Consider the following 24,990-nt stretch of genomic DNA (forward strand, 5'->3'; position numbering starts at 1 on the left):
CTATTGTCCTTGAATGAATTCAAAGCCTGGATACCAGCTAAATGATAACATCCACAGTATGGTGAAAAGGGCCTCTCTCACTTGCTTTTGTTTGAAGTAACTTTTGTTGCAACAAGTAGGAACAAGCTAAATAATTAATTAAATTATCAATAGCATGTACATTGTGTCTGGTTTGGAATAGGACTACAGTAAAAACAACATAGCAGGATGAAGAGGGAGGCAGCCCTTGGTTTGGTGTATGTGCACATGGATTCTGTGCATATGAGGTCTTACACTTTCTCATGAGTTACCTGGCAACCAACTGCCTTAATCCCAAAACAAAAGAGCTTCTCTTTGAAATGTTTTGTTGTGCCCTAGCTTTTGTCTCATTTGGCATAAAGATGTAACAATATGCTGACCACTAGGAACCAATAAATAAATGCAGGGTGAGGGCTACATGGAAACTTTGAATGAAATACTGAAACAGGTAGCAAGTAAACAAATATATATTTCCTCCAGTTCCAATTTATTTTCCAATTTTCCATTTCAATGAAAGAGGCCCCAGATTATGACATACAGAGCCTTCGGAAATTATTCAGACCCCTTGACTTTTTCTGCATTTTTTTACGTTTCAGACTTATTCCTGGTCCTCTGTAGCTCAGCTGGTAGAGCACGGCGCTTGTAACGCCAAGGTAGTGGGTTCGATCCCCGGGACCACCCATACACAAAAATGTATGCCGGCATGACTGTAAGTTGCTTTGGATAAAAGCGTCTGCTAAGTGGCATATTATGTTATTATTATTATGTAATTCTAAAATGGATTAAATAAAACAATTTCCTCAGTAATCTACACACAATACCCCATAATGACAAAGCAAAAACAGGTTTGTAGAAATGTTTGCAAATGTATTAAAAATAAAAAACAGATACCTTATTTACATAAGTATTCAGACCCTTTGCTTTGAGACTCAACATTTTCTGGGGAGGGGTACCAAAGAATTTCTGCAGTATTAAAGGTCCCCAAGAACACAGTGTCCTCCATCATTCTTAAATAGAAAATGTTTGGAACCACCAAGACTCTTCCTAGAGCTGGCCGCACGGCCTAACTGAGCAATCAGGTGAGAAGGGCCTTGATCAGGGAGGTGACCAAGAACCCGATGGTCACTCTGACAGAGCTCCAGAGTTCATATATGGAGATGGGTGAACCTTCCAGAAGGACAACCATCTCTGCAGCACTCCACCAATCAGGCCTTTATGGTAGAGTGGCCAGACGGAAGCCACACGCTTAGAATTAGCCAAAAGGCACCTAAAGGACTCAAAACAAGATAAACAAGATTCTCTGGTCTGATGAAACCAAGATTGAACTCTTTGGCCTGAATGCCAAGCGTCACATCTGGAGGAAACCTGGCACCATCCCTACGGTGAAGCATGGTGGTGGCAGCATCATGCTGTTGGGATGGTTTTCAGCGGCAGGGACTGGGAGACTAGTCAGGATCGAGGGAAAGATGAACGGAGCAAAGTACAGAGAGATCCTTGATGAAAACCTGCTCCAGAGCGCTCAGGACCTCAGACAGGGACGAAGGTTCACCTTCCAACAGGACAACAACCCTAAGCACACAGCCAAGACAACGCAGGTGTGGCTTCGGGACTCTGAATGTCCTTGAGTCGCCCAGCCAGAGCCCGGACTTGAACCCGATCGAACATCTCTGGAGACACCTGAAAATAGCTGTGCAGCGACGCTCCCCATCCAACCTGACAGAGCTTGAGAGGATCTGCAGAGAAGAATGGGAGAAACTCCCCAAATACAGGTGTGCCAAGCTTGTAGTGTCATACCCAAGTAGACTCTAGACTGTAATCGCTGCCAAAGGTGCTTCAACAAAGTACTGAGGAAAGGCTCTGAATACTTATGTAAATGTCAAATTTCCGTTTTTTATATTTAATAAACCTATTTTTGCTTTGTCATTATGGGTTATTGTGTGTAGATTGATGAGTAATAAAAACAATTTAATCCATTTTAGAATAAGGCTGTAATGTAACAAAATGTGGAAAAAGTCAAGGGATCTGAATACTTTCCGAATGCAGTATATGTGAGAATGCTGTTCATCGACTATAGCTCAGCTTTTAACACCATAGTGCTCTCCAAGCTCATCACTAAATTCAGGGCCTTGGATCTGAACTCTTCCCTGTGCAACTGGGTCCTAGATTTACTGACGAGACGACCCCAGGTGGTGAGGGAAGGCAACAACACATCTGCCATGCAAATCCTCAACACGGGAGCCCCCCAGGGGTGCATGCTCAGCCCCCTCCTGTACTCCCTGTTCACCCATGACTGCTTGGCCACGCACGACTCCAACTCAATCATCAAGTTTGTTGGTGACACGAAAGTGGTAGGCCTGATTACCAACAATGACGAAACAGCCTACAAGAAGGCATAAGTGTCAAAGGCTTTTATTGACAATTACATTAAGTTTATGCAAAGAGTCAATATTTGCAGTGTTGACCCTTCTTTTTCAAGACCACTGCAATCCGCCCTGGTATGCTGTCAATTAACTTCTGGTCCACATCCTGACTGATGGCAGCCCATTCTTGCATAATCAATGCTTGGAGTTTGTCAGAATTTGTGTGTTTTTGTTTGTCCACCCGCCTCTTGAGGATCGACCACAAGTTCTCAATGGGATTAAGGTCTTGGGAGTTTCCTGGCCATGGACCCAAAAATGCAATGTTTTGTTCCCTGAGCCACTTAGTTATGACTTTTGCCTCATGGCAAGGTGCTCCATCATGCTGGAAAAGGCATTGGTCGTCACCAAACTGTTCTAGCATGGTTGGGAGAAATTGCTCTCGGAGGATGTGTTAGTACCATTCTTTATTCATGGCTGTGTTCTTAGGCAAAAATTGTGAGTGAGCCCACTCCCTTGGCTGAGAAGCAACCCCACACATGAATGGTCTCAGGATGCTTTACTATTGGCATGACACAGGACTGATGGTAGCACTCACCTTGTCTTCTCCGGACAAGGTGTTTTCCAGATGCCCCGAACAATCGGAAAGGGGATTCATCAGAGAAAATGACTTTACCCCAGTCCTCAGCAGTCCAATCCCTGTACCTTTTGCAGAATATCAGTCTGTCCCTGATGTTTTTCCTGGAGAGAAGTGGCTTCTTTGCTGCCCTTCTTGACACCAGGCCATCATCCAAAAGTCTTCGCCTCACTGTGCGTGCAGATGCACTCACACCTGCCTGCTGCAATTCCTGAGCAAGCTCTGCACTGGTGGTGCCCCGATCCTGCAGCTGAATCAACTTTAGGAGACGGTCCTGGCGCTTCCTGGACTTTCTATACTCACTTGAGTAGCATCAATGCCAGCTATAGTTATTCTAGTGTATACTGAACATCTCCTTTACTTATATCTATGAGAGACAAAGATTATACAAACAGTGTCCGTTTTAATGCTTATCTGGCTGTAGGAGGGACACAAACTGTGGGAATTCAGTTTAAAGGTGAACCTGAACTGAAAACATTACACAACTTCTGTTGATAATTGGTACTGCTTTGTAAACCCTGTCCCTACTGACTGAGATCGTCCTATTCTAGCACAGTATTTCAGCTGCATATAATTGTGCACTTGATTTACATGATCCCCTTGACAATGATCATCATTCAAGCTTTATTAACCAGAGCACTTACTGAGCTGCGGTCCTCCAGGGGTTTGACCAGTTCATTACAGTCAGGTACACTCAGAGAGGCTAGAGCCAGGAGAGCTACCACCAGCTGGACAGCCATAGTGAATGATATACAGTGTGTATATACACTATATATACAAAAGTATGTGGATACCCCTTCAAATGAGTGGATTCAGCTATTTCAGCCACACCCATTGCTGACAGGTGTATAAAATCGAGCACACCGCCATGCAATCTCCATAGACAAACATTGGCAGTAGAATGGCCTTACTGATGAGCTCAGTGACTTTCAACGTGGCACCGTGCAACAAGTCAGTTCATCAAATTTCTGCCCTGCTAGAGCTGCCCCGGTCAACTGAATGTGCCGTTATTGTGAAGGGGAAACTGTAAGTGCTTTTATTGTGAAGTGGAAACGTCTAGAAGCAACAATGGCTCAGCCGTGAAGTGGTAGGCCACACAAGCTCACAGAATGGGTTCCAACACTCACTACCAGTGAGTAAAAGTAAAGATACCGTAACAGAAAATGACTCAAGTAAAAGTGAAAGTTACCCAGTAAAATCCTACTTGAGTAAAAGTCTAAAAGTATCTGGTTTTAAATGTACTTAAATACAGTGGTAGAAATAGTACTCAATTGTCATACTTGAGTAAAAGTACAAAGTAAAAGCTATACATCAAATTCCTTATATTAAGCAAACCAGACTGCACGATTTTCGTATTATTTGTTATTACGGACAGACAGGGGCACACTCGAACACTGTATGGAGTAAAAAGTACATTATTTTCTTTAGGAATGTAGTGGAGTAAAAGTAAAAGTTATCAACAATATAAATAGTAAAGTACAGATACCCCAAAAAACTACTTAAGTAGTACTTAAAAGTATTTTTACTTAAGTACTTTACACCGCTGCTCACTACCGAGTTCCAAACTGCCTCTGGAAGCACGTTAGCACAATAACTGTTCGTCGGGAGCTTAATGAAATGGGTTTCCATGGCCGAGCAGCCGCACACAAGCTTAAGATCACCATGCGCAATGCCAAGCGTCAGCTGAAGTGGTGTAAAGCTCGCCGACATTAGACTCTGGAGCAGTGGAAACGCGTTCTCTGGAGTGATGAATCACGCTTTACTATCCGGCAGTCCGATGGACAAATCTGGGTTTGGCGGATGCCAGGAGAACGCTACCTGCCCCAATGCATAGTGCCAACTGTAAAGTTTGATGGAGGAGGAATAATGGTCTGGGGCTGTTTTTCATGGTTTGGGCTAGGCCATTTAGTTACAGTGAAGGGAAATCTTAACGCTGAATGGAAGCAAGTCCCCGCAGCAATGTTCCAACATGTAGTGGAAAGCCTTCCCAGAAGAGTGGAGGCTGTTATAGTAGCAAAGGGGGGACCAACTTTATATTAATGGCAATGATTTTGGAATGAGATGTTCGACGAGCAAGTGTCCACATACTTTTGGTCTTGTAGTGTATATAGAGAAAAAGCAGAGACACTGTGAATGGTACTACAGCCACAGCAGACCACCTCTTCATGGGGGGGATGGTGAAGAGGGATTATGGAATAGAGGGAAGGTGGTTGTGTTGGGAAGGGTCAGCTCTGTATAGATCTAGAGCTGCTCTCTATCTTATGTAATACCCAGGGGATTCCCCCATGAAAAACAACAGGTTGTATAATGTATTCAATTTCAAATGACTATTAAAGCGCACAGCATAGTGAGACAGCTTAGATGGTTAAAAGTCTTGACTGGAGTTTGAAATGTATCTTTTTTCCTATCAACTTTGGCTTTCTTTAAAGATGAAAAGTCCCCTAAATATAACTCTTAAGGGAAAAATATTTTTGGTGGTGTCTCTCATTCACCATAAACAGTTGCCATGAAACATGAGTTACTGTTTGAAGACTTTTATTAATTGTAAAAAAAAATTAAGCAAAATGACATACAGTAACAGATATATACAGTACCAGTCAAAAGTTTGGACACACCTACTCATTCAAGGGTTTTCTTTATTTTTACTATTTTCTACATTGTAGAATAATAGTGAAGACATCAAAATTATGAAATAACACATATGGAATCATGTAGTAACCAAAAAAGTGTTAAACAAATTAAATATATTTGAAATTCTTCAAAGTAGCCACCCTTTGCCTTGATGACAGCTTTGCACACTCTTGGCATTCTCTCAACCAGCTTCACCTGGAACGCTTTTCCAACAGTCTTAAAGGAGTTCTCACATATGCTTAGCACTTGTTGGCTGCTTTTCCTTCACTCTGCCGTCCGACTCATCCCAAACCATCTCAATTGGGTTGAGGTCAGGGGATTGTGGAGGCCAGGTCATCTGATGCAGCACTCCATCACTCTCATTCTTGGTAAAATAGCCCTTACACAGCCTGGAGGTTTGTTGGGTCATTGTCCTGTTGAAAAACAAATGATAGTCCCACTAAGCCCAAACCAGATGGGATGGCGTATCGCTGCAGAATGCTGTGGTAGCCATGCTGGTTAAGTGTGCCTTGAATTCTAAATAAATCACAGACCGTGTCACCAGCAAAGCACCCCCACACCATAACACCTCCTCCTCCATGCTTTACAGTGGGAACTACATATGTGGAGATCATCCGTTCACCCACACCGCGTCTCACAAAGACACGGCGGTTGGAACCAAAAATCTCAAATTTGTACTCCAGACCAAAGGACAAATTTCCACCGGTCTAATGTCCATTGATCATGTTTCTTGGCCCAAGCAGGTCTCTTCTTCTTATTGGTGTCGTTTAGGAGTGGTTTCCTTGCAGCAATTCGACCATAAAGGCCTGATTCACACAGTCCCCTCTGAACAGTTGATGTTGAGATGTGTCTGTGACATGAACTCTGTGAAGCATTTATTTGGGCTGCAATTTCTGAGGCTGGTAACTCTAATGAACTTATCCTCTGCAGCAGAGGTAACTCTGGGTCTTCCATTCCTGTGGCGGTCCTCATGAGAGCCAGTTTCATCATTGCGCTTGATGGTTTTTGTGACTGCACTTGAAGAAACCTTCAAAGTTCTTGAAATTTTCCGGATAGACTGAAATTCATGTCTTAAAGTAATGATGGACTGTTGTTTCTCTTTGCTTATTTGAGCTGTTCTTGCCATAATATGGACTTGGTCTTTTACCAAATACGGCTATCTTCAGTATACCCCCTCTACCTTGTCACAACGCAACTGATTGGCTCAAACGCATTAAGAAGGAAAGAAATTCCACAAATTAACTTTTAAGGCACACCTGTTAATTGAAATGCATTCCATGTGACTACCTCATGAAGCTGGTTGATAGAATGCCAAGAGTGTGCAAAGCTGTCATCAAGGCAAAGGGTGGCTATTTGAAGAATCTCAAATCTCAAATATATCTTTATTTGTTTAACACTTTTTTGGTTACTACATGATTCCAAATGTGGTTATTTCATAGTTTTGATGTCTTCACTATTATTCTACAATGTAGAAATTTTATATATATATATATATATATATACACACACAGTACCAGTCAAAAGTTTGGAAATGGTACAGTGCATTCGGAAAGTATTCAGACCCCTTGACTTTTTCCACATTTTCTTACGTTACAGCCTTATTCTAAAATTGATTAAATCGTTTTTTACCCCTTATCAATCTACACACAATACCCCATAATGACAAAGCAAAAACTAGGTTTTAGACATTTTTGCAAATTTATTAAAAATAAACAACTGAAATATCACATTTACATAAGTATTGAAGCACCTTTGGCAGTGATTACAGCCTCGAGTCTTCTTGGGTATGACATTACAAGCTTGGCGCACCTGTATTTGGGGTGTTTCTCCCATTCTTCTCTGCAGATCCTCTCAAGCTGGTTGGATGGTGAGCGTCGCTGCACAGCTATTTTCAAATCAAATCAAATCCAGAGATGTTCCATCGGGTTCAAGTCCGGGCTCTGGCTGGGCCACTCAAGGACATTCAGAGACTTGTCCCGAAGCCACTCCTGCGTTGTCTTGGCTGTGTGCTTAGGGTCGTTGTCCTGTTGGAAGGTGAATCTTCGCCCCAGTCTGAGGTCCTCAGAGCTCTGGAGCAGGTTTTCATCAAGGATCTCTCTGTACTGTTCCATTCACCTTTGCCTCGATCTTGACTAGTCTCCCAGTCCCTGCCGCTGAAAAACATCCCCACAGCATGATGCTGCCACCACCATGCTTCACCGTAGGGATGGTGCCAGGTTTCCTCCAGACGTGACGCTTGGAATTCAGGCCAAGGAGTTGAATCTTGGTTTCATCAGACCAGACAATCTTGTTTCTCATGGTCTGAGAGTCTTTAGGTGCCTTTTGGCAAACTCCAAGCAGGCTGTCATGTGCTGAGGAGTGGCTTCTGTCTGGCCACTCTACCATAAAGGCCTGATTGGTGGAGTGCTGCAGAGATGGTTGTCCTTCTGGAAGGTTCTCCCATCTCCATTGAGGAACTCTGGAGCTCTGTCAGAGTGACCATCGGTTTCTTGGTCACCTCCCTGACCAAGGCCCTTCTCCCCCGATTGCTCAGTTTGGCCGGATGGCCAGCTCTAGGAAGAGTCTTGATGGTTCCAAACTTCTTCCATTTAAGAATGATGGAGGCCACTGTGTTCTTGGGGACCTTCAATGCTGCAGAAATGTTTTGGTACCCTTCCCCAGATCTGTGCCTCGACACAATCCTGTCTCGGAGCTCTACGGACAGTTCCATCAACCTCATGGCTTGTTTTTTTCTTTGACATGCACTGTCAACTGAGGGACCTTATATAGACATGTGTGTGCCTTTCCAAATCATGTCCAATCAATTGAATTTACTACGGGTGGACTCCAGCCAAGTTGTAGAAACATCTCCAGGATGATCAATGGAAACAGGATGCACCTGAGCTCAATTTCGAGTCTCATAGCAAAGGGTCTGAATACTTTAAAAAAAAATACATTTGCAAACATTTCTAAAAACCTGTAATCGCTTTGTCATTATGTGTGTAGATTGCTGAGGAATTTTATTTATTTAATCCATTTTAAAATAAGGATGTAACGTCAAGGGGTCTGAATACTTTCCGAAGGCACTGTATATCACATTTCTTTGTTTAAAAAAAATTGGTATTTCATCACCTGCCGAATAAAAACCTAAAATGGCCCTACTCCTATAAAAGTTAATCGGGCCGGATAAGCTGAAGTGGACTCGGCCCGAGTACCATTATCCGGAGCCCAGAGTAATATAATTCTGCAAGAGCTCGGCCCGGTCTCAAACGGAATAGGCCCGAGCCCAGTGTGTTGACTGGGTACAGTATGCCACGAGACCCTAACCCGCTTTGGTGCGCTCTGCCAGCTGTTGTTTGCCAAGTGTGCTAAGCTGAATCATGCCAACCCTGCTGAAAAATGAATGGACGTTTTAATAATTGTAATGGTTCTAGTGTCTTAAATGCATTGGGTACATGGCCCACGAACACTACGCACATGTTTATATAGATTGGTTTCTATTAATTGAGTAGCATTTAGATAACTGGTCAGTAGTTTAATTAGATTTCAACCAAAAAACAGATATCAACCAAAATAAGACTTATTTTTCATGACGTCAAAAGGACGTCATGAAGAAGATGTCTTAATCTGGTTGTGATCTGGTTATATGACGTCCCGACCAGATTTCATCCAGTAAAAGACGTCTTCATCACATCGTATGCCCACTGGGAATTGGCTTCCGCAAACCGGAACGGCTCATAGGGCAGGAACCTATCTCCTGTTTCTGTAGCGTGAGGCAGCTTGATGTACAAGTACACCCCCTGGACAGGATGCTAGTCTATCACAGGGCCTTATACCCAATCGATCTCCTTAGTAGGCATAAACCACCTGAATATTGATATTCATGAGACTTTTCATGAAGCTTGGATGATTTTGAGAAATCATTGTTATAACAATAACATTTTCAATCACCCAGCACTTGGGAAACATAGATCAGGGGTGGCCAACCCTCATGGAGAGCAAGCAGGATTTTCTTCCATCCCTATTTTAAAAGAGAGTTCACCCAAATTACAAAATGTTTGTGTCCTTACCTTGAAAGCAGTCTATGGACAAGGAGACTGCAATCTATGATTTGGTTACCCACTGCCATCAACATTAAAATGTCCTGTGCAGAGCCTTGGTGTAGTGGTAACACTCCCCAGCACGTGTTGCATACAACTTTCCACCTGAGAACAGCGATCAATCCCTGCTTCCATCCTTCCCACTGTTTCTAGCACTGGCCTGTCTCCCTATCTTATTGCATTACTGTATGAATAGTGTCAAACCACATTAAAAAAAAAATCTTAGCATTCTTTAAAATATAATCCCCCCCAAATCACAAAGTAACAAAGTCGTCGAATTTTGAGTGTTAATTTAATGTTCAAAGCATCCTGAATACACCTGACCTGTGGTTTTAATTTTTTAAAATGTCCACCCTGGTCATAAACCTAAGCCATGTCAAAACATGTAGAATTGCAGGAAATTAGCTTTAAAACAGTCCCCCGTCTAGGGGTTGTGCCAGGGGGCAATGAAATTCACATAGCAAATCTCTCTCCAAGCTTTCTTCAAAAGTTGGCAGCCCTGCAAAGTTCAAAGGTCTGGAAAGAATATCTTGTGTGTGATTCAAATCAATAAAGGTACAAAAAGATGTGCAGTCAGACCAATTACTTACTTTTTAAGGCTGTGGTTAGACAGGCAGCCCAATTCCAATGTTTTTTCCACTAATTGGTCTTGTGACCAATCAGATCAGCTCTGAAAAAAGACCAATTAGTGGAAAAAAATATCAGAATTTGGCAGCCTGTGTGAATGCAACCAAACAATTTAGGCTTCTAAATGAAAAATTAACCAGATAATTTCACAACACAAACCTCTGTGAAATTATGTTGTACAAAAGACAATACCTTAGCGGAGTGTTTCACAAACCTCTCCTCGAGTACCAGCCTGTTCCACTTACTTGATGTACTGTATTCCAGAACTAGCACACCTGATTCAACTAATAAAGGGCTTAATGATTACTTGAATAATTAAAAAAGGTGTGCTTGTACTGAAATACATCAAATAAGTGACACTGACTGGGGGTAGGGGAGGCCTACTCAAGGAGAGGTTTGGGAAACTGCCTAAAAGTGTAAAAAATGTATCTTGCTGACACTCACAGTGTTGCGAAGGAGAACTGCATGCATGATGAACAGGTTGAGGAAAGGTTTTATTGAACAATCAGTTCCATACTGGACAGCAATCATGATTCACACACAAACACACCTGCCCTGGCCACTTCACTAATTTCCCCCTATCAACACAGGCCCAGATATGGAATACTGCTCAAGGTCAATGCAAGTCTAAAAACAAATACAGATACCATTATTATGGAATGAAACTGTTGCTTTCGTTGTCCTGAGACTAGATGGCTGTCAAGGGGTATACCCAGGCAACGACACAGCAAGAATAAAAATTGTCTTTAAAAATGGGTAGTGTAATAACACAGCAATGCTTTCAGGATGAGTCACCTGGTCTTGTCCGAGTGGTTGGTTCCCATAAATCCAAGTTGATATTCTATAGAACAGACATTCTTTAGATAGAGCATAACAGAATGGAACAGGGTTAGGGTCAGTACACATGGAGCGGCACAAAGCTATGCTAGTGCACCCTGGTGCAACTAAATTACTGTACAGTATCTGCTTGCATGAAAAGTTCTACATAGTAGTGACCACATCTACATTTTAGCCATGTCCCATGATTAAGCCGGAGAGAAATAAAAGTACATTCTTTTTTTCAGTGAGCTGTGTGTACGGACCCTTTGATCATATTTTTATTTTAAGTAAACCATTAAACATTGTGCCTCTGACACTTCACAGTTCCATTTTAAAAAGGGTCAATCGGAGAGGAATCCAGCCAATAAACTGCAAGGAAAGGGAATTGGGATCAGTAGCGGTTCGTGGCTAAAATCACTGGGGAAGCCAAACCCCCCCCCCATCCCCCCCAAAAAACACATTGCAACATACAGTACCAGTCAAAAGTTTGGACACACCTACTCATTCAAGGGTTTTCTTTATTTTTACTATTTTCTACATTGTAGAATAATAGTGAAGACATCAAAATTATGAAATAACACATATGGAATCATGTAGTAACCAAACAAGTGTTAAACAAATAATTTATATTTGAGATTTGAGATTCTTCAAAGTAGCCACCCTTTGCCTTGATGACAGCTTTGCACACTCTTGGCATTCTCTCAACCAGCTTCATGAGGTAGTCACCTGGAATGCATTTAAATTAAAAGGTGTGCCTTGTTAAAAGTTAATTTGTGGAATTTCTTTCCTTCTTAATGAGTTTGAGCCAATCAGTTGTGTTGTGACAAGGTAGGGGTGTTATACAGAAGATAGCCCTATTTGGTAAAATATCAAGTCCATATTATGGCAAGAACAGCTCAAATAAGTAAAGAGAAACGACAGTCCATCATTACTTACAGACATGAAGGTTAGTCAATATGGAAAATGTCAAGAACTTTGAAAGTTTCTTCATGTGCAGTTGCAAAAACCATCAAGCGCTATGATGAGGACCGCCACAGGAAAGGAAGACCCAGAGTTACCTCTGCTGCAGAGGATAAGTTCATTAGAGTTAACTGCACCTCAGATTGCAGCCCAAATAAATGCTTCACAGAGTTCAAGTAACAGACACATCTCAACATCAACTGTTCAGAGGAGACTGCGTGAATCAGGCCTTCATGGTAGAATTGCTGCAAAGAAACCACTACTAAAGGACACCAATAAGAAGAGACCTGCTTGGGCCAAGAAACACGAGCAATGGACATTAGACCGGTAAAAGTTGGTAGAGCATGGTGCTTGCAACGCCAGGGTTGTGGGTTCGATTCCCACGGGGGCCAGTATGAAAAAAAAAAATGTATGCACTCACTAACTGTAAAGTCGATCTGGATAAGAGCGTCTGCTAAATGACTAAAATGTAAATGTAAAATAAAATTAAAAAAAGACAATTTAATGGTCACATACACATGGTTAGCAGATGTTATTGCAAGTGTAGCGAAATGCTTGTGCTTCTAGTTCCGACAGTGCAGCAATATCTAGCAAGTAATATCTAACAATTCCACAACAAATACCTAATACACACCAATCTAAGTAAAGGAATGGAATAAGAATATATAAATATATGGATGAGCATTGTCAGATAGTATAGAATACAGTTTATACATATGAGATGGGTAATGCAAGATATGTAAACGTTATGAAAGGGGCATTATTAAAGTGACTAGTGTTCCATTTATTAAAGTGGCCAGTGATTTTCAAGTCTGTATGGAGGCAGCAGCCTCTCTGTGCTAGTGATGGCTGTTTAACAGTCTGATGGCCTTGAGATAGAAGCTGTTTTTCAGTCTCTCGGTCCCAGCCTTGATGCATCTGTACTGACCTCGCCTTCTGGATGATAGCGGGGTGAAAAGGCAGTGGCTCGGGTGGTAGTTGTCCTTGATTATCTTTTTGGCCTTCCTGTGACATCGGGTGCTGTAGGTGTCCTGGAGGGCAGGTAGTTTGTCCCCCGGTGATGCGTTGTGCGGACCGCACCACCCGCTGGAGAGCCCTGCGGTTGTGGGCGGTGCAGTTGCCGTACCAGGCGGTGATACAGCCAGACAGGATGCTCTCAATTGTGCATCTGTAAAAGTTTGTGAGGGTTTTAGGTGACAGGCCAAATTTCTTCAGCCTCCTGAGGTTGAAGAGACGCTGTTGCGCCTTCTTCACCACACTGTCTGTGTGGGTGGACCATTTCAGTTTGTCAGTGATATGTATGCCGAGGAACTTTCCACCTTCTCCACTGCTGTCCCATCGATGTGGATAGGGGGGTACTCCCTCTGCTGTCCACGATCATCTCCTTCATTTTGTTGATGTTGAGCGAGAGGTTATTTTCCTGACACCACACTCCGAGAGCCCTCACCTCCTCCCTGTAGGCTGTCTCATTGTTGTTGGTAATCAAGCCTACTACTGTTGTGTCGTCTGCAAACTTGATGATTGAGTTGGAGGCGTGCATGGCTACGCAGTCATGGGTGAACAGGGAGTACAGGAGGAGGCTGAGCACACACCCTTGTGGGGCCCCAGTGTTGAGGATCAGTGGAGATGTTGTTTCCTACCTTCACCACCTGGGGGCGGCCCGTCAGGAAGTCCAGCACCTGTCCTTTGGTCTGATGTGTCCAAATTTGAGATTTTTGGTTCCAACAGCTGTATCTTTGTGAGACGCAGAGTAGGTGAACGGATGATCTCTGCATGTGTAGTTCCCACTGTGAAGCATGGAGGAGGTGGTGTGATGGTGCTTTGCTGGTGACACTGTCACTGATTTATTTAGAATTCAAGGCACACTTAACCAGCATGGCTACCTCAGCATTCTGCAGCGATACGCCATCCCATCTGGTTTGCGCTTAGTGGGACTATCATTTGTTTTGACTCAAAACACACCTCCAGGCTGTGTAAGGGCTATTTGACAAAGGAGAGTGATGGAGGGCTGCATCAGATGACCTCCACAATCACCCGACCTCAACCCAACTGAGATGGTTCGGGATGAGTTGGACTGCAGAGTGAAGGAAAAGCAGCCAACAAGTGCTCAGCATATGTGGGAACTCCTGTTGGAAAAGCATTCCTCATGAAGCAGGTTGAGAGAATGCCAAGTGTGCAACGCTGTCATCAAGTCAAAGGGTGGCTACTTTGAAGAATCTCAAATATAAAATATATTTTGATTTGTTTAACACTTTTTTGGTTACTACATGATTCCATGTGTTATTTCATAGTTTTGATGTCTTCACTATTATTCTACAATGTAGAAAATAGTAAAAATACATTAAAGCCCTTGAATGAGTAGGTGTGTTCAAACTTTTGACTGGTAGTGTATGTGTTGTGATAATAGCGTTGTTTGCTCTATTAACCTGTTAATGTATATGCCTTGCGACCGTGATATATAGGCCTAAAGGCAGAGACAATAAGACGACAGTGGCATAATAAATTCAACCACACCTTTGTTTTATCACAAAACCAGATGGCAACCTCTGTCCAGTGAAGTCCACAAAGTATATTGCATGTACATTAACAGACAGTTCATGACCTACAGCATGGTCAAGCAAGTTAATGTTTCTGACATTTTCGGACCACTAAACAACTATTGATTTAGAACCACAGAGAGTTACCGCAAGTCGCAAAGAAAACAAGAGCTGCCTCCACTATTCCAGCACCATTTCAACATCATCAAATCACCTCTGCTTAGTCTAATACAGTGACAACTAAAAGATAGTCCAATCAATGTAAACTAAATATGATGTGGCTGTCCATGGTTCTGATTTCTGTGTTTGTGCAAGTAGAAAAACATGTTGACACCACCCTACTTATAGAGAAACACCAATGCCATCCTCCTCTCTTTCATGTTGACGAAACGGTCTATGACTATCATTTTTATTTGTCCTAGGCTACCAGTTTGGAGAATTAAGTAAAACCACAAGTCCAAATCCCTATCTCCATCAAACCACAAGTCCAAATCCCTATCTCCATCCATGGCCAATTTAGGAAAGGGCCAATTTTAGCTAGCTAGCTAGCCACCGGAGGACAACAACACAACGAGATGCAACAATTCAAGTTTTCCTGTCAATGACGTATGCTCTCAAAGAGATTTGATAGGAGTGACGCCAAAATCGAAGCTGGCTTCCCTTGACACTTTTCTTTTTGTGCGCCAGGACCATTCAGTGTTGAGCTCGCTCAGTTTAGCTCAACGCTGATTGGCTAATTTGTATTTTTTTAAATAATCAAGGGAGGCCAAATGCTCACCGGCTGCCCTTGCCTTCAATGCTACGGGCAGCAACAATGTCATACTCCTTTGGACCAGACAGCATCAGATAGATGGCCTACACTTAGAGAGACAGAGGGGCGCTGTTTCGCTCGCTCAGATGCTTTCTTAGTGAGATACATTCAGCCTCTTGCGAATTGAAGGACAATTATGAAACACAGAGACTAAATCAATTATTTTATGTTTTTTTATCGGTAATTTTTTGGGGGAAGCCTGGCTTCCCTTGGCATCCATGAATACACGCCACTGATTGGGATCCAGTTCCCACGGGTGATTGTATTTGCCCACCCAGACATAAAAGACTGTAAAAACACCAGCAAATCAGCTGCAAGTCATTTTAATTTTGAAAATCAGTTCCAAAATATTCCCACGCATTACAGAGAGATATGTGATCGTATACAAATGTAAGCAAGGTTTTAAATTATTATTGTTAAGGTCAATTTGCAGTCTACCAATTATTTGTAATTATGTTCCGGCCTCTTGACCATCCGCTCTAGAAAATTTTTTTTAAAAATCGGCCTGCGGCTGAATCTAGTTCAGGGCTCTTCAACCCTGTTCCTGGAGAGCTACCTTTCTGTAGGTTTTCGCTCCAACACTAATCTAGAGCACCTGATTCTAATAATTAGTTGGTTGAAAAGCTGAACCAGGTCAGTTAAAACTGGGGTTGGAGCGAAAACCTACAGGAGGGTAGCTCTCCAGGAACAGGGTTGGAGAGCCCTGATCTAGTTGATGATCCCTGTCCTAGGGAGTCCTGTCAGTGGGTGTGGTTTTCTGTAGCTTCCAGGGGCGGGGCCGGGGCTTGGTTATTTACATGGTCGTCCAGCAGGCCCATCTGAGAATGAGAGAGGGAAAACATTAAAGTACACTGAACTAAAATATAAACGCAACATGCAACAATTTCAAAGATTTTACTGAATTACAGTTCATATAAGGAAATCTGTCATTTGAAATAAATAAATTAGGCCATAATCTATGGATTTCACATGACTGGGAATACAGATATGCATCTGTTGGTCACAGATACCTTTAAAATAAAAAGTAGGGCGGTGGATCAGAAAACCAATCAGTATCTGGTGGGACCACCCTTTGCCTCATGCAGCGCGACATCTCCTTCGCATTGAGTTGATCAGGTTGTTGATTGTGGCCTGTGGAATGTTGTTCCACTGGAACACACTGTCGTACACGTCGATCCAGAGCATCCCAAACATGCTCAATGGGTGACATGTCTGGTGAGTGAACTGGGACATTTTCAGCTTCCAGGAATTGTGTACAGATCCTTGCAACATGGGGCCATGCATTATCATGCTGAAACATGAGGCGATGCCGGCGGATGAACGGCACGACAATGGGCCTCAGGATCTTGTCACGGTATCTCTGTGCATTAAAATGGCCATCGATAAAATGCAATTGTGTTCGTTGGTCCTGAGCTGGCGTTGTTACATGTCGTCTGCGGTTGTGAGGCCGTTTGGATGTACTGCAAAATTCTCTAAAACGACGTTGGAAGTGGCTTATGGTAGAGAAATTAACATTACATTCTCTAGAAACAGCTCTGGCAGATATTTCTGCAGTCAGCATGCCTTTGCACGCTCCCTCAGAACTTGACACATTTGTGGCATTGTGTGATGTGACAAAACTGCACATTTTAGAGTGGCTTTTTATTGTTCCCAGCACAAGGTGCACCTGTGTAATGATCATGCTGTTTAAATCAGGTGGATGGATTATCTTGGCAATAGAGAAATGCTCACTAACAGGGATGTAAACAAATTTGTGCACAACATTTTTGAGAAACAAGCTTTTTGTGCGTATGGAAAATTGCTAGGATCTTTTAATTCAGCTCATGAAATATGGGACCAACACTTTACATGTTGCGTTTATATTTTGGTTCAATGTATAAAAATCAAAGAAATGGGACACTTAAGTGTGGTTTCCAGGAAACAGATTAAGCCTAGTCCTGGACTAAAAAGCACTTTCAACGAACATGCTTTAATCTATGTCCAGAAAACCACCCTTCAATTTACGTTTATTTTGATGTATTTTCAAATGAAATTAGCAGTAGAGCAGCATGCGATGAGAAAAGGAAAAACCAACGCTAACTACGGTCCAATTCAGATATTGATCAAAATGCTTATGTTAAGGGTATCCTATGCTACTTTCGTTATAAACTCAGCAAAAAAAGAAATGTCCTCTCACTGTCAACTGCGTTTATTTTCAGCAAACTTAACATGTGTAAATATTTGTATGAACATAACAAGATTCAACAACTGAGACATAAACTGAACAAGTTCCACAGACATGTGACTAACAGAAATTGAATAATGTGTCCCTGAACAAAGGGGGGGTCAAAATCAAAAGTAAAAGTCAGTATCTGGTGTGGCCACCAGCTGCATTAAGTACTGCAGTGCATCTCCTCCTCATGGACTGCACCAGATTGGCCAGTTCTTGCTGTGAGATGTTACCCCACTCTTCCACCAAGGCACCTGCAAGTTCCCGGACATTTCTGGGGGGAATGGCCCTAGCCCTCATCCTCTGATCCAACAATTCCCAGACGTGCTCAATGGGATTGAGATCCGGGCTCTTCGCTGGCCATGGCAGAACACTGACATTCCTGTCTTGCAGGAAATCACGCACAGAACGAGCAGTATGGCTGGTGGCATTGTCATGCTGGAGGGTCATGTCAGGATGAGCCTGCAGGAAGGGTACCACATGAGGGAGGAGGATGTCTTCCCTGTAACGCACAGTGTTGAGATTGCCTGCAATGACAACAAGCTCAGTCCGATGATGCTGTGACACACCGCCCCAGACCATGACGGACCCTCCACCTCCAAATCGATCCCGCTCCAGAGTACAGGCCTCGGTGTAACGCTCATTCCTTCGATAAACGCGAATCCGACCATCACCCCTGGTGAGACAAAACCGCGACTCGTCAGTGAAGAGCACTTTTTTTCTGGTCCAGCGACCGTGGGTTTGTGCCCATAGGCGACGTTGTTGCCGGTGATGTCTGATGAGGACCTGCCTTACAACAGGCCTACAAGCCCTCAGTCCAGCCTCTCTCAGCCTATTGCGGACAGTCTGAGCACTGATGGAGGGATTGTGCGTTCCTGGTGTAACTCGGGCAGTTGCTGTTGCCATCCTGTACCTGTCCACTGCGAGGACGATCAGCTGTCCGTCCTGTCTCCCTGTAGCGCTGTCTTAGGCGTCTCACAGTACGGACATTGCAATTTATTGCCCTGGCCACATCTGCAATCCTCATGCCTCCTCGCAGCATGCCTAAGGCACGTTCACGCAGATGAGCAGGGACCCTGGGCATCTTTCTTTTGGTGTTTTTCAGAGTCAGTAGAAAGGCCTCTTTAGTGTCCTAGGTTTTCATAACTGTGACCTTAATTGCCTACAGTCTGTAAGCTGTTAGTGTCTTAACAACCGTTCCACAGGTGCATGTTCATTAATTGTTTATGGTTCATTGAACAAGCATGGGAAACAGTGTTTAAACCCTTTATAATGAAGATCTGTGAAGTTATTTGGATTTTTATGAATTATCGTTGAAAGACAGGGTCCTGAAAAAAGTTTCTTTTTTTACTGAGTTTATATTTACTTTTTTTATTTTTATTGACACTTTCTGCATCTACTTTACATCTGTGGAATGAACAAGCTTGTGACAAGGGTATGAGTTTTGTGATCTGTTGACTTGCCTCCCGGGGTTTGTAGACTCCTAGTTGGAGGCGACAGCAGACGACGTCCACCAAGAAGCCCACCATTCCATGGATCATACCTGTATGGAGAGGACAGAGAGGAGTCTTAAGGCTTCCACATGATTCAGTTCGACTGGCGCCTTAGGCGAACCGAACGAGTGTGCTTGCATACTCCCTAAAAAATATATTCGCTTGAAAAACGAGAAGAAAAATGGCAATAGTACTTTTTTTCCATTTTGAGATGTCGTAGCCAGTATACACTTGCTCAAAATAGTCTGAATTAATCTAAGATAACTCAAGAAATCTCATTAATTTTGACGTTTTTGCCGAGATCTTAGTTGCGTAATTGTACATCTAAGATGTTTGGTGCAGTATTTCTCAATGAAAAAATGTGCATGAAAACAAGTCGTCTCTTGTTGAATGACAAAGATGTTATTGAAGAATCCCTACTTTTGACCAATCACCGACAAAGGGGCGTAGACTTCGGCTTGCCTCTGAAAAAAATGTTTTGTGCGACAGCCGAAAAAAACCTTACCGAAGTCCAAAACGAATAAAAACGTCACAAGATGTCGTGATAATATATGCACAAACTCTTCTGAACTGTTTCGGCTGGGAAGCATGCGGACGCCTTTAGACGTCACAAAATGATGATGAGGAAGGATGATTTTTACAACTAGTGCTCTGTGATTTCTGCCTAAAGGGCTGGGGTTAGGTGTGGGTCCTGTTAGGTTTGTAGTAAATCAGGGTCGTGTTCATTAGGCACCGAACATCAGAAAGACTGAAACAGGAAGGGACTACCTGCCCATTTTCTTTTTCCGTTGCACAACGTTTTGCTACGATGTGCCCTAATGAACATGACCCAGGTGGACATAGTTGGGGTGTTTTCCCTAGGAAGCAAATGGGACAAAACAGGGAGGGACTAACCTGAACTTGTTCAATAAGAGACACTTGTTTTGTTGCAAAACATTTTGCTAGGTTACGCACTACTGAATACACCCCTGTACTCTTGTGGCCAGCTGTGTGTGGGTGTGTGTGTACCTGTGGTGGAGAAGATGCCTCCGATGATGCCACAAAGCCTGACGAGGAACCTCCACAGGGGCATGTGCTGCTCTGTGACCGTCACCATCAACGAGCTGATGTCATACTTCATAAAGATCCCAGAGACTCCATGGCTGCCCACCGCATGGTTGATCACCCGCTCCTACAAAAACACACACACCCACACAGGGTGAAAGGATGATAATGCACCCACACCTTCAGTTCATCCACACACACACACACACAGCATACAGCTTGTACACTCAAACAAACACACAATCACACATTCTGGACCTACCCTTTCGGTGACAGAGTACTGGTTTGTGTCTGCTGAGATCTGGTAGGTGTTCAGTTTGGTGGGCACTATGGTGATGAAGTACTGGAACATCTGATTATCTGACAAGGATCAGAGAAAAACATAGTCTGTATTTAGGAACAATAGTATTCTTTAATGTAGGATGACATTAACAAAGTTACAATTCCTATAGAATGTCACAATTTCTTCATAACTAACATGTTGAGGCAGACAAACTACTTCTCCCAAAAACCCATGACTTATCTGTGCATTTAGGAAGTCTGTCATGACATGAAGCCTGTTTGATGTGACGTGATAAAGCCCTGGGTATAAATACTATTTGAAATCTTTCCAATGCTTTAATAATTGCGTGGAGTGCCAGGTGTGTGGGGATTGCCATTTTGGGATTTTTCTATTGGTTCCATTGCAACAGGCAAGCTCAATCAAGCACAGCGTAAGTATTTGAATTATTTTGAATAGTATTTGAACCCAGGACTGACGTGGTGTCCTTTTACTTACGGTCAGTGCAGACTTTCTCTGTCCCGTCCAGAGGGTTGATGATCCCTGGGATCTCCTCTCCGAACGACAGGTGGTCGATGCGATGGGAGAAGTTGTACGCTGTAAACAACAAATCAGAACAATCATTAACTTCAGGTCTATGGATATCGTCAGGTTTAAATGTGTTTAAACTCAATTGTGAAGACAGCACATAGTTCCATCATAACTTACATCTGTGCAAAATGTTTGTATGTATCATGTATGGGAGTTAAACTCGAAACAAAGAAACTTACTATCGTGGCTGACAAGGGCCGCTAGATGGGCGTGGCCTCTAGGATGTGGGATAGCCCTGTATGTGATGTGAGAAGGTCAAGCTTGCAGAGACTCCTCCCACATAGGGCATAATAACTCATGACATCACACATTCAAGAGTCAAACATCTAGGTCATGTTCATTAGGCACCCAACTGAGAAAAACAGACAAACAGGGAGGGACTACCTGGACTTGTCCAATAACAAACATTCATTGTGCTCATTAGGGCACACTGTAGCTAGAGTTAGTTGTAGAATGAGGAGAGGTGACCTACTTGCCCACAGTGATGTGGAAGTTGCCAGCCACCTTGTTGACATAAAGATGGCCGTGTATCCTGCAGGCCGCAGGCGACTGGGAGGGGCTGTCCTCTCTCGAAGGAGAATAGATGGGAAGAGGGGAGGAGAGTCACTTCAATAACATAACCGTAATCATTCAATATAGTTTATCAATCACTTCAATACCTAATTTCACACACTTCACTCAAACACACACACTGCGTCACAGCAAAGCTGTATTTTTCTTTTTACAGACCTGGGAGGCAGGGCAGTGGGGGATCCTTTCAGGACTGTCTTGAAGATCACATCCTGCAGCGAGTGCTCCTCCCTAAGTCGGTCCTGGATCATCAGCAGAGTTCTGGGGGAGGAAAGGGGAGATGAGTGAGCAAGGGAAAGGTTAAACACAGGAGTCACCATGTAGGAGTGAGAAGTTATAACAGATGGTCAATTGATAGCCTTCACTCCACCATACTGTCTTTACTTTACTAGGTTTATTTGACAGGTATAATGCATAATCATTAAAATGTCTGTAAATGTGCCACATGTAGCCAATCATCTCATCTTTTGCTTCACTGTATGCAACATTACTATTTTAGTTGTGCATGTGCAGATGCATTTTTATATTGTCAGTAGACATATCGGCCACAAGTCTTAATTCAGGAGGATATCTATATCTTACCTGTGCCACAGCCTTTGCTGAGGAGAGAGGTCAAAGGTGACCTGCACGGTGACCATGGAAAAAAATATTTTAAAAGGGCATTGTCACTGGAAAGATATTATGATTAAATTTATGGAACCCTGAATTCTCACCGCACTTGCATCTTGTCATTTGTCAGGTCGTCATTGTGACTTCTTAACTGTTCTTAACTTACTGGCCTGGTTAGGGTGCTATAGCAGGTACCAGACAGAGTCATACTTACTGGGTCATAATTTAGGCCATCTGAAGCTACCATGGTCTCTGCCAAGTCTAGGACATCTGCACCTACAACTACATACAGCCACCCAGACAAACAGCAAATCAATGAATAATATAATCAATAAATTAATCAATATGACATGATGGAAGACAAGGGCTGCCTACAGTCAATGACTTCATACAACACTACTGAAATGTTAATTCTACTACAGACATAAATACAGTCACATTATATCCTAGATGTCCCTGCCTAGGCCTAAATTGTGAGAGCAACCTTCAAACAGTGTACATACTTACATTGACACCTCATGGCAACGGTGATGTCTATGTTTATTCTTAATTTACTGCAAAAGAGAGAAAATATTGTGTTAGTTAGCTCTATAGTTTACTTGGAGCTGTACGGTAAGTATTTTCCTGCTGACGTTGCCCAGCTAACTCAAAAATATATGCCAGACTGCTGGTTTGTGTTCATTAGGCACCAAACGGAAGCAAATGGACTGAAACTTGTAGGGACCAACTAGACTTGCCCAATAACAAACATTCATTTCCCACTGCTAAATGGTTTAGAAAATATATATGTTTGGTGCCTAATGAACATGACCATGTTCTGAGAGTTGTTTTTTACCTGGAGAAGTCTTTATCGACTTCATACTCATACTTCATCCACGTGTCTCGATACACAAAGAACTCAAGGAAAGCCAGCAGAGCCATGGCTGTGAAGGCTATCAGGGACACTGTGAAAAGACAGCAAATAATGAGTGATGTAGAAGGCCAAGTTTACAACTGGAGTAGGCTACTCATTGATTAAAATAAGTAAACAGGTACATGACTATACTAGGGTTGGCCTAGATGCTCGGTTCTAAACTTTGCCCTATATGTTAGTTTGTCCATTGCACTTATACTACGGTTGACATCATGGATGGACACGGTGTTGGGTTATTCTTAATATCATACATGAATTTAACATTTTACAATGTATCCAAGCTCTAATTTTAAGTTAAGAATAGTTTCATTGAAATTCATATTTACATTGGCTAGTTAATAACGCACCTGTTCCCCCACTGGCTGTGGTTTCCACATAGCTCTCTGGAACCTTGGGGAAAGCATCCAGCTCCTTCACCAGCGTTAGAGCCTTCTTCCGGGACACTAGTCTCCTCATCTTGTTGGGGGCAAGCGTCCACTGGATCCCTCATGCATTAAATCTTTAAGTTCAACATAGAAGTTCACTTTGTTATATTGCCTAGCAATCTCATACAAATAATTTCATATCCGAATACTTTTGACAGTGGCCGCTGGAAGGGGCTTCATAAAAACTATAATATTTTCTCGCTAGCAAACAAGAATGGCAAGTTTAAACCCTGCCATCTGTTTCTGACCACAGGTATGCACAGACTATTCTGAGCCACCACCTGGCACTTTTAACAGTATATTTGCCTACTGACGTTGCCCAGCTGACGGGAAGCTTGTAGTTAGCCAGCTAGCTATATTGGCTACCGGTAGCTATCAAACACGGCTGTGTATTTTATAATAATCATACTTCGGTCTTTACTGCCTCGGATGCCCATTCATTTTCGCCATAGAGGGAAATCCGATTTTTTATCAATCCATTGTTCTATGCTTAGTTTAGGATTGAAACATCTGGATCCTGTCTTGGTTGTTGCAAAAAACAAAACTGTCGCTGCTAACCTTTGACCCGGTGTACTACCATAGAAGTTTGAGTAGAGTGCTTTAATTTCTCCACAGCGCCCTCTGGTGATCAACAGTAAGCCGACTGACTGCGCGCAAGACATCCCAATGAGTGCCCATCGAATTCATTCCATGAAACATGTGAACATTGAAAATTACAACAATTTGCACATAACCCACTGGGCACACACTGGTTGGATCAACATTGTTTCCACGTCATTTCAATGAAATTATGTTGAACCAACGTGAAATAGATGTTGAATTTAGGTATGTGCCCAGAGGAAAGCTACTATAGTTATACAGTATACAGTATAACCGGGGGCGCAACTTTGTCCCTGCCACATTCTGAAATTGCATTTTTGCCCCCCCCCCCCCCCCGTTTTATCATTGGAATGTGATACAAAAGAAGGCAACGGTGTGCTTTAGGACCATGTGGACGCCTCCAAGTGGTCGGGTAGGCTGTTTGTGTACTCCCGAATGGCGCAGTGGTCTAAGGCACTGCATCGCAGGTTCGAATCCAGGCTCTGTCGTAGCCGGCTGTGACCGGGAGACCCATGGGGCGGCGCACAATTGGCCCAGCGTCGTCCAGGGTAGGGGAGGGAATGGCCGGCAGGGATGTAGCTCAGTTGGTAGAGCATGGTGTTTGCAACGCCAGGGTTGTGGGTTCGATTCCCACGCGGGGCCAGTATGAAAAATAATGTATGCACTCACTAACTGTAAGTCGCTCTGGATAAGAGCGTCTGCTAAATGACTGAAATGTAAATGTTTATCTGACTGGATAGAAATATATATCCCCCCCACTTCTAAAACCAACGGTGCGCC

At 43.0% G+C, this 24,990-nt stretch overlaps 1 protein-coding gene across 2 annotated transcripts; it reads right to left on the bottom strand.

Moving 5' to 3' along the window:
• Positions 1 to 15,783: 15,783 nt before the first annotated feature.
• LOC311141561 (endoplasmic reticulum-Golgi intermediate compartment protein 2-like) lies at positions 15,784 to 24,182 on the bottom strand. Of its 2 annotated transcripts, XM_084176929.1 has the most exons (15): positions 24,020 to 24,182; positions 23,533 to 23,684; positions 23,108 to 23,216; positions 22,780 to 22,826; positions 22,487 to 22,554; positions 22,246 to 22,286; positions 21,823 to 21,924; positions 21,566 to 21,661; positions 21,273 to 21,328; positions 21,001 to 21,099; positions 20,485 to 20,582; positions 20,187 to 20,349; positions 19,149 to 19,228; positions 16,179 to 16,294; positions 15,784 to 16,028 (listed from the first exon to the last, which is right to left on the bottom strand). In XM_084176929.1, exons 2-14 carry the CDS (start codon positions 23,639 to 23,641, stop codon positions 16,217 to 16,219), a joined length of 1,146 nt encoding a protein of 381 aa, XP_084033055.1. In that variant the 5' UTR covers positions 23,642 to 23,684; positions 24,020 to 24,182; the 3' UTR covers positions 15,784 to 16,028; positions 16,179 to 16,216. The 2 variants fall into 2 exon arrangements, with proteins under 2 accessions (XP_084033055.1, XP_084033054.1); XM_084176928.1 differs by having other exon boundaries at positions 15,784 to 16,294.
• Positions 24,183 to 24,990: the final 808 nt, after the last annotated feature.

This window comes from Coregonus lavaretus (genome assembly GCF_964263955.1).
Source record: "Coregonus lavaretus genome assembly, chromosome: 14".
In the NCBI taxonomy this organism is placed as follows: domain Eukaryota; kingdom Metazoa; phylum Chordata; class Actinopteri; order Salmoniformes; family Salmonidae; genus Coregonus; species Coregonus lavaretus.

Bases quoted from the DNA above. Each gene is read 5' to 3' on its own strand.
- LOC311141561 (XM_084176929.1), bottom strand. From the start codon at position 23,641: ATGAGGAGACTAGTGTCCCGGAAGAAGGCTCTAACGCTGGTGAAGGAG. The intron at 23,217-23,532 runs GTGCGTTATTAA...GTCTTTTCACAG, and splicing joins CACAGCCAGTGGGGGAACAG to TGTCCCTGATAGCCTTCACA. The intron at 21,100-21,272 runs GTAAGTTTCTTT...TGTTGTTTACAG, and splicing joins GGCCCTTGTCAGCCACGATA to CGTACAACTTCTCCCATCGC.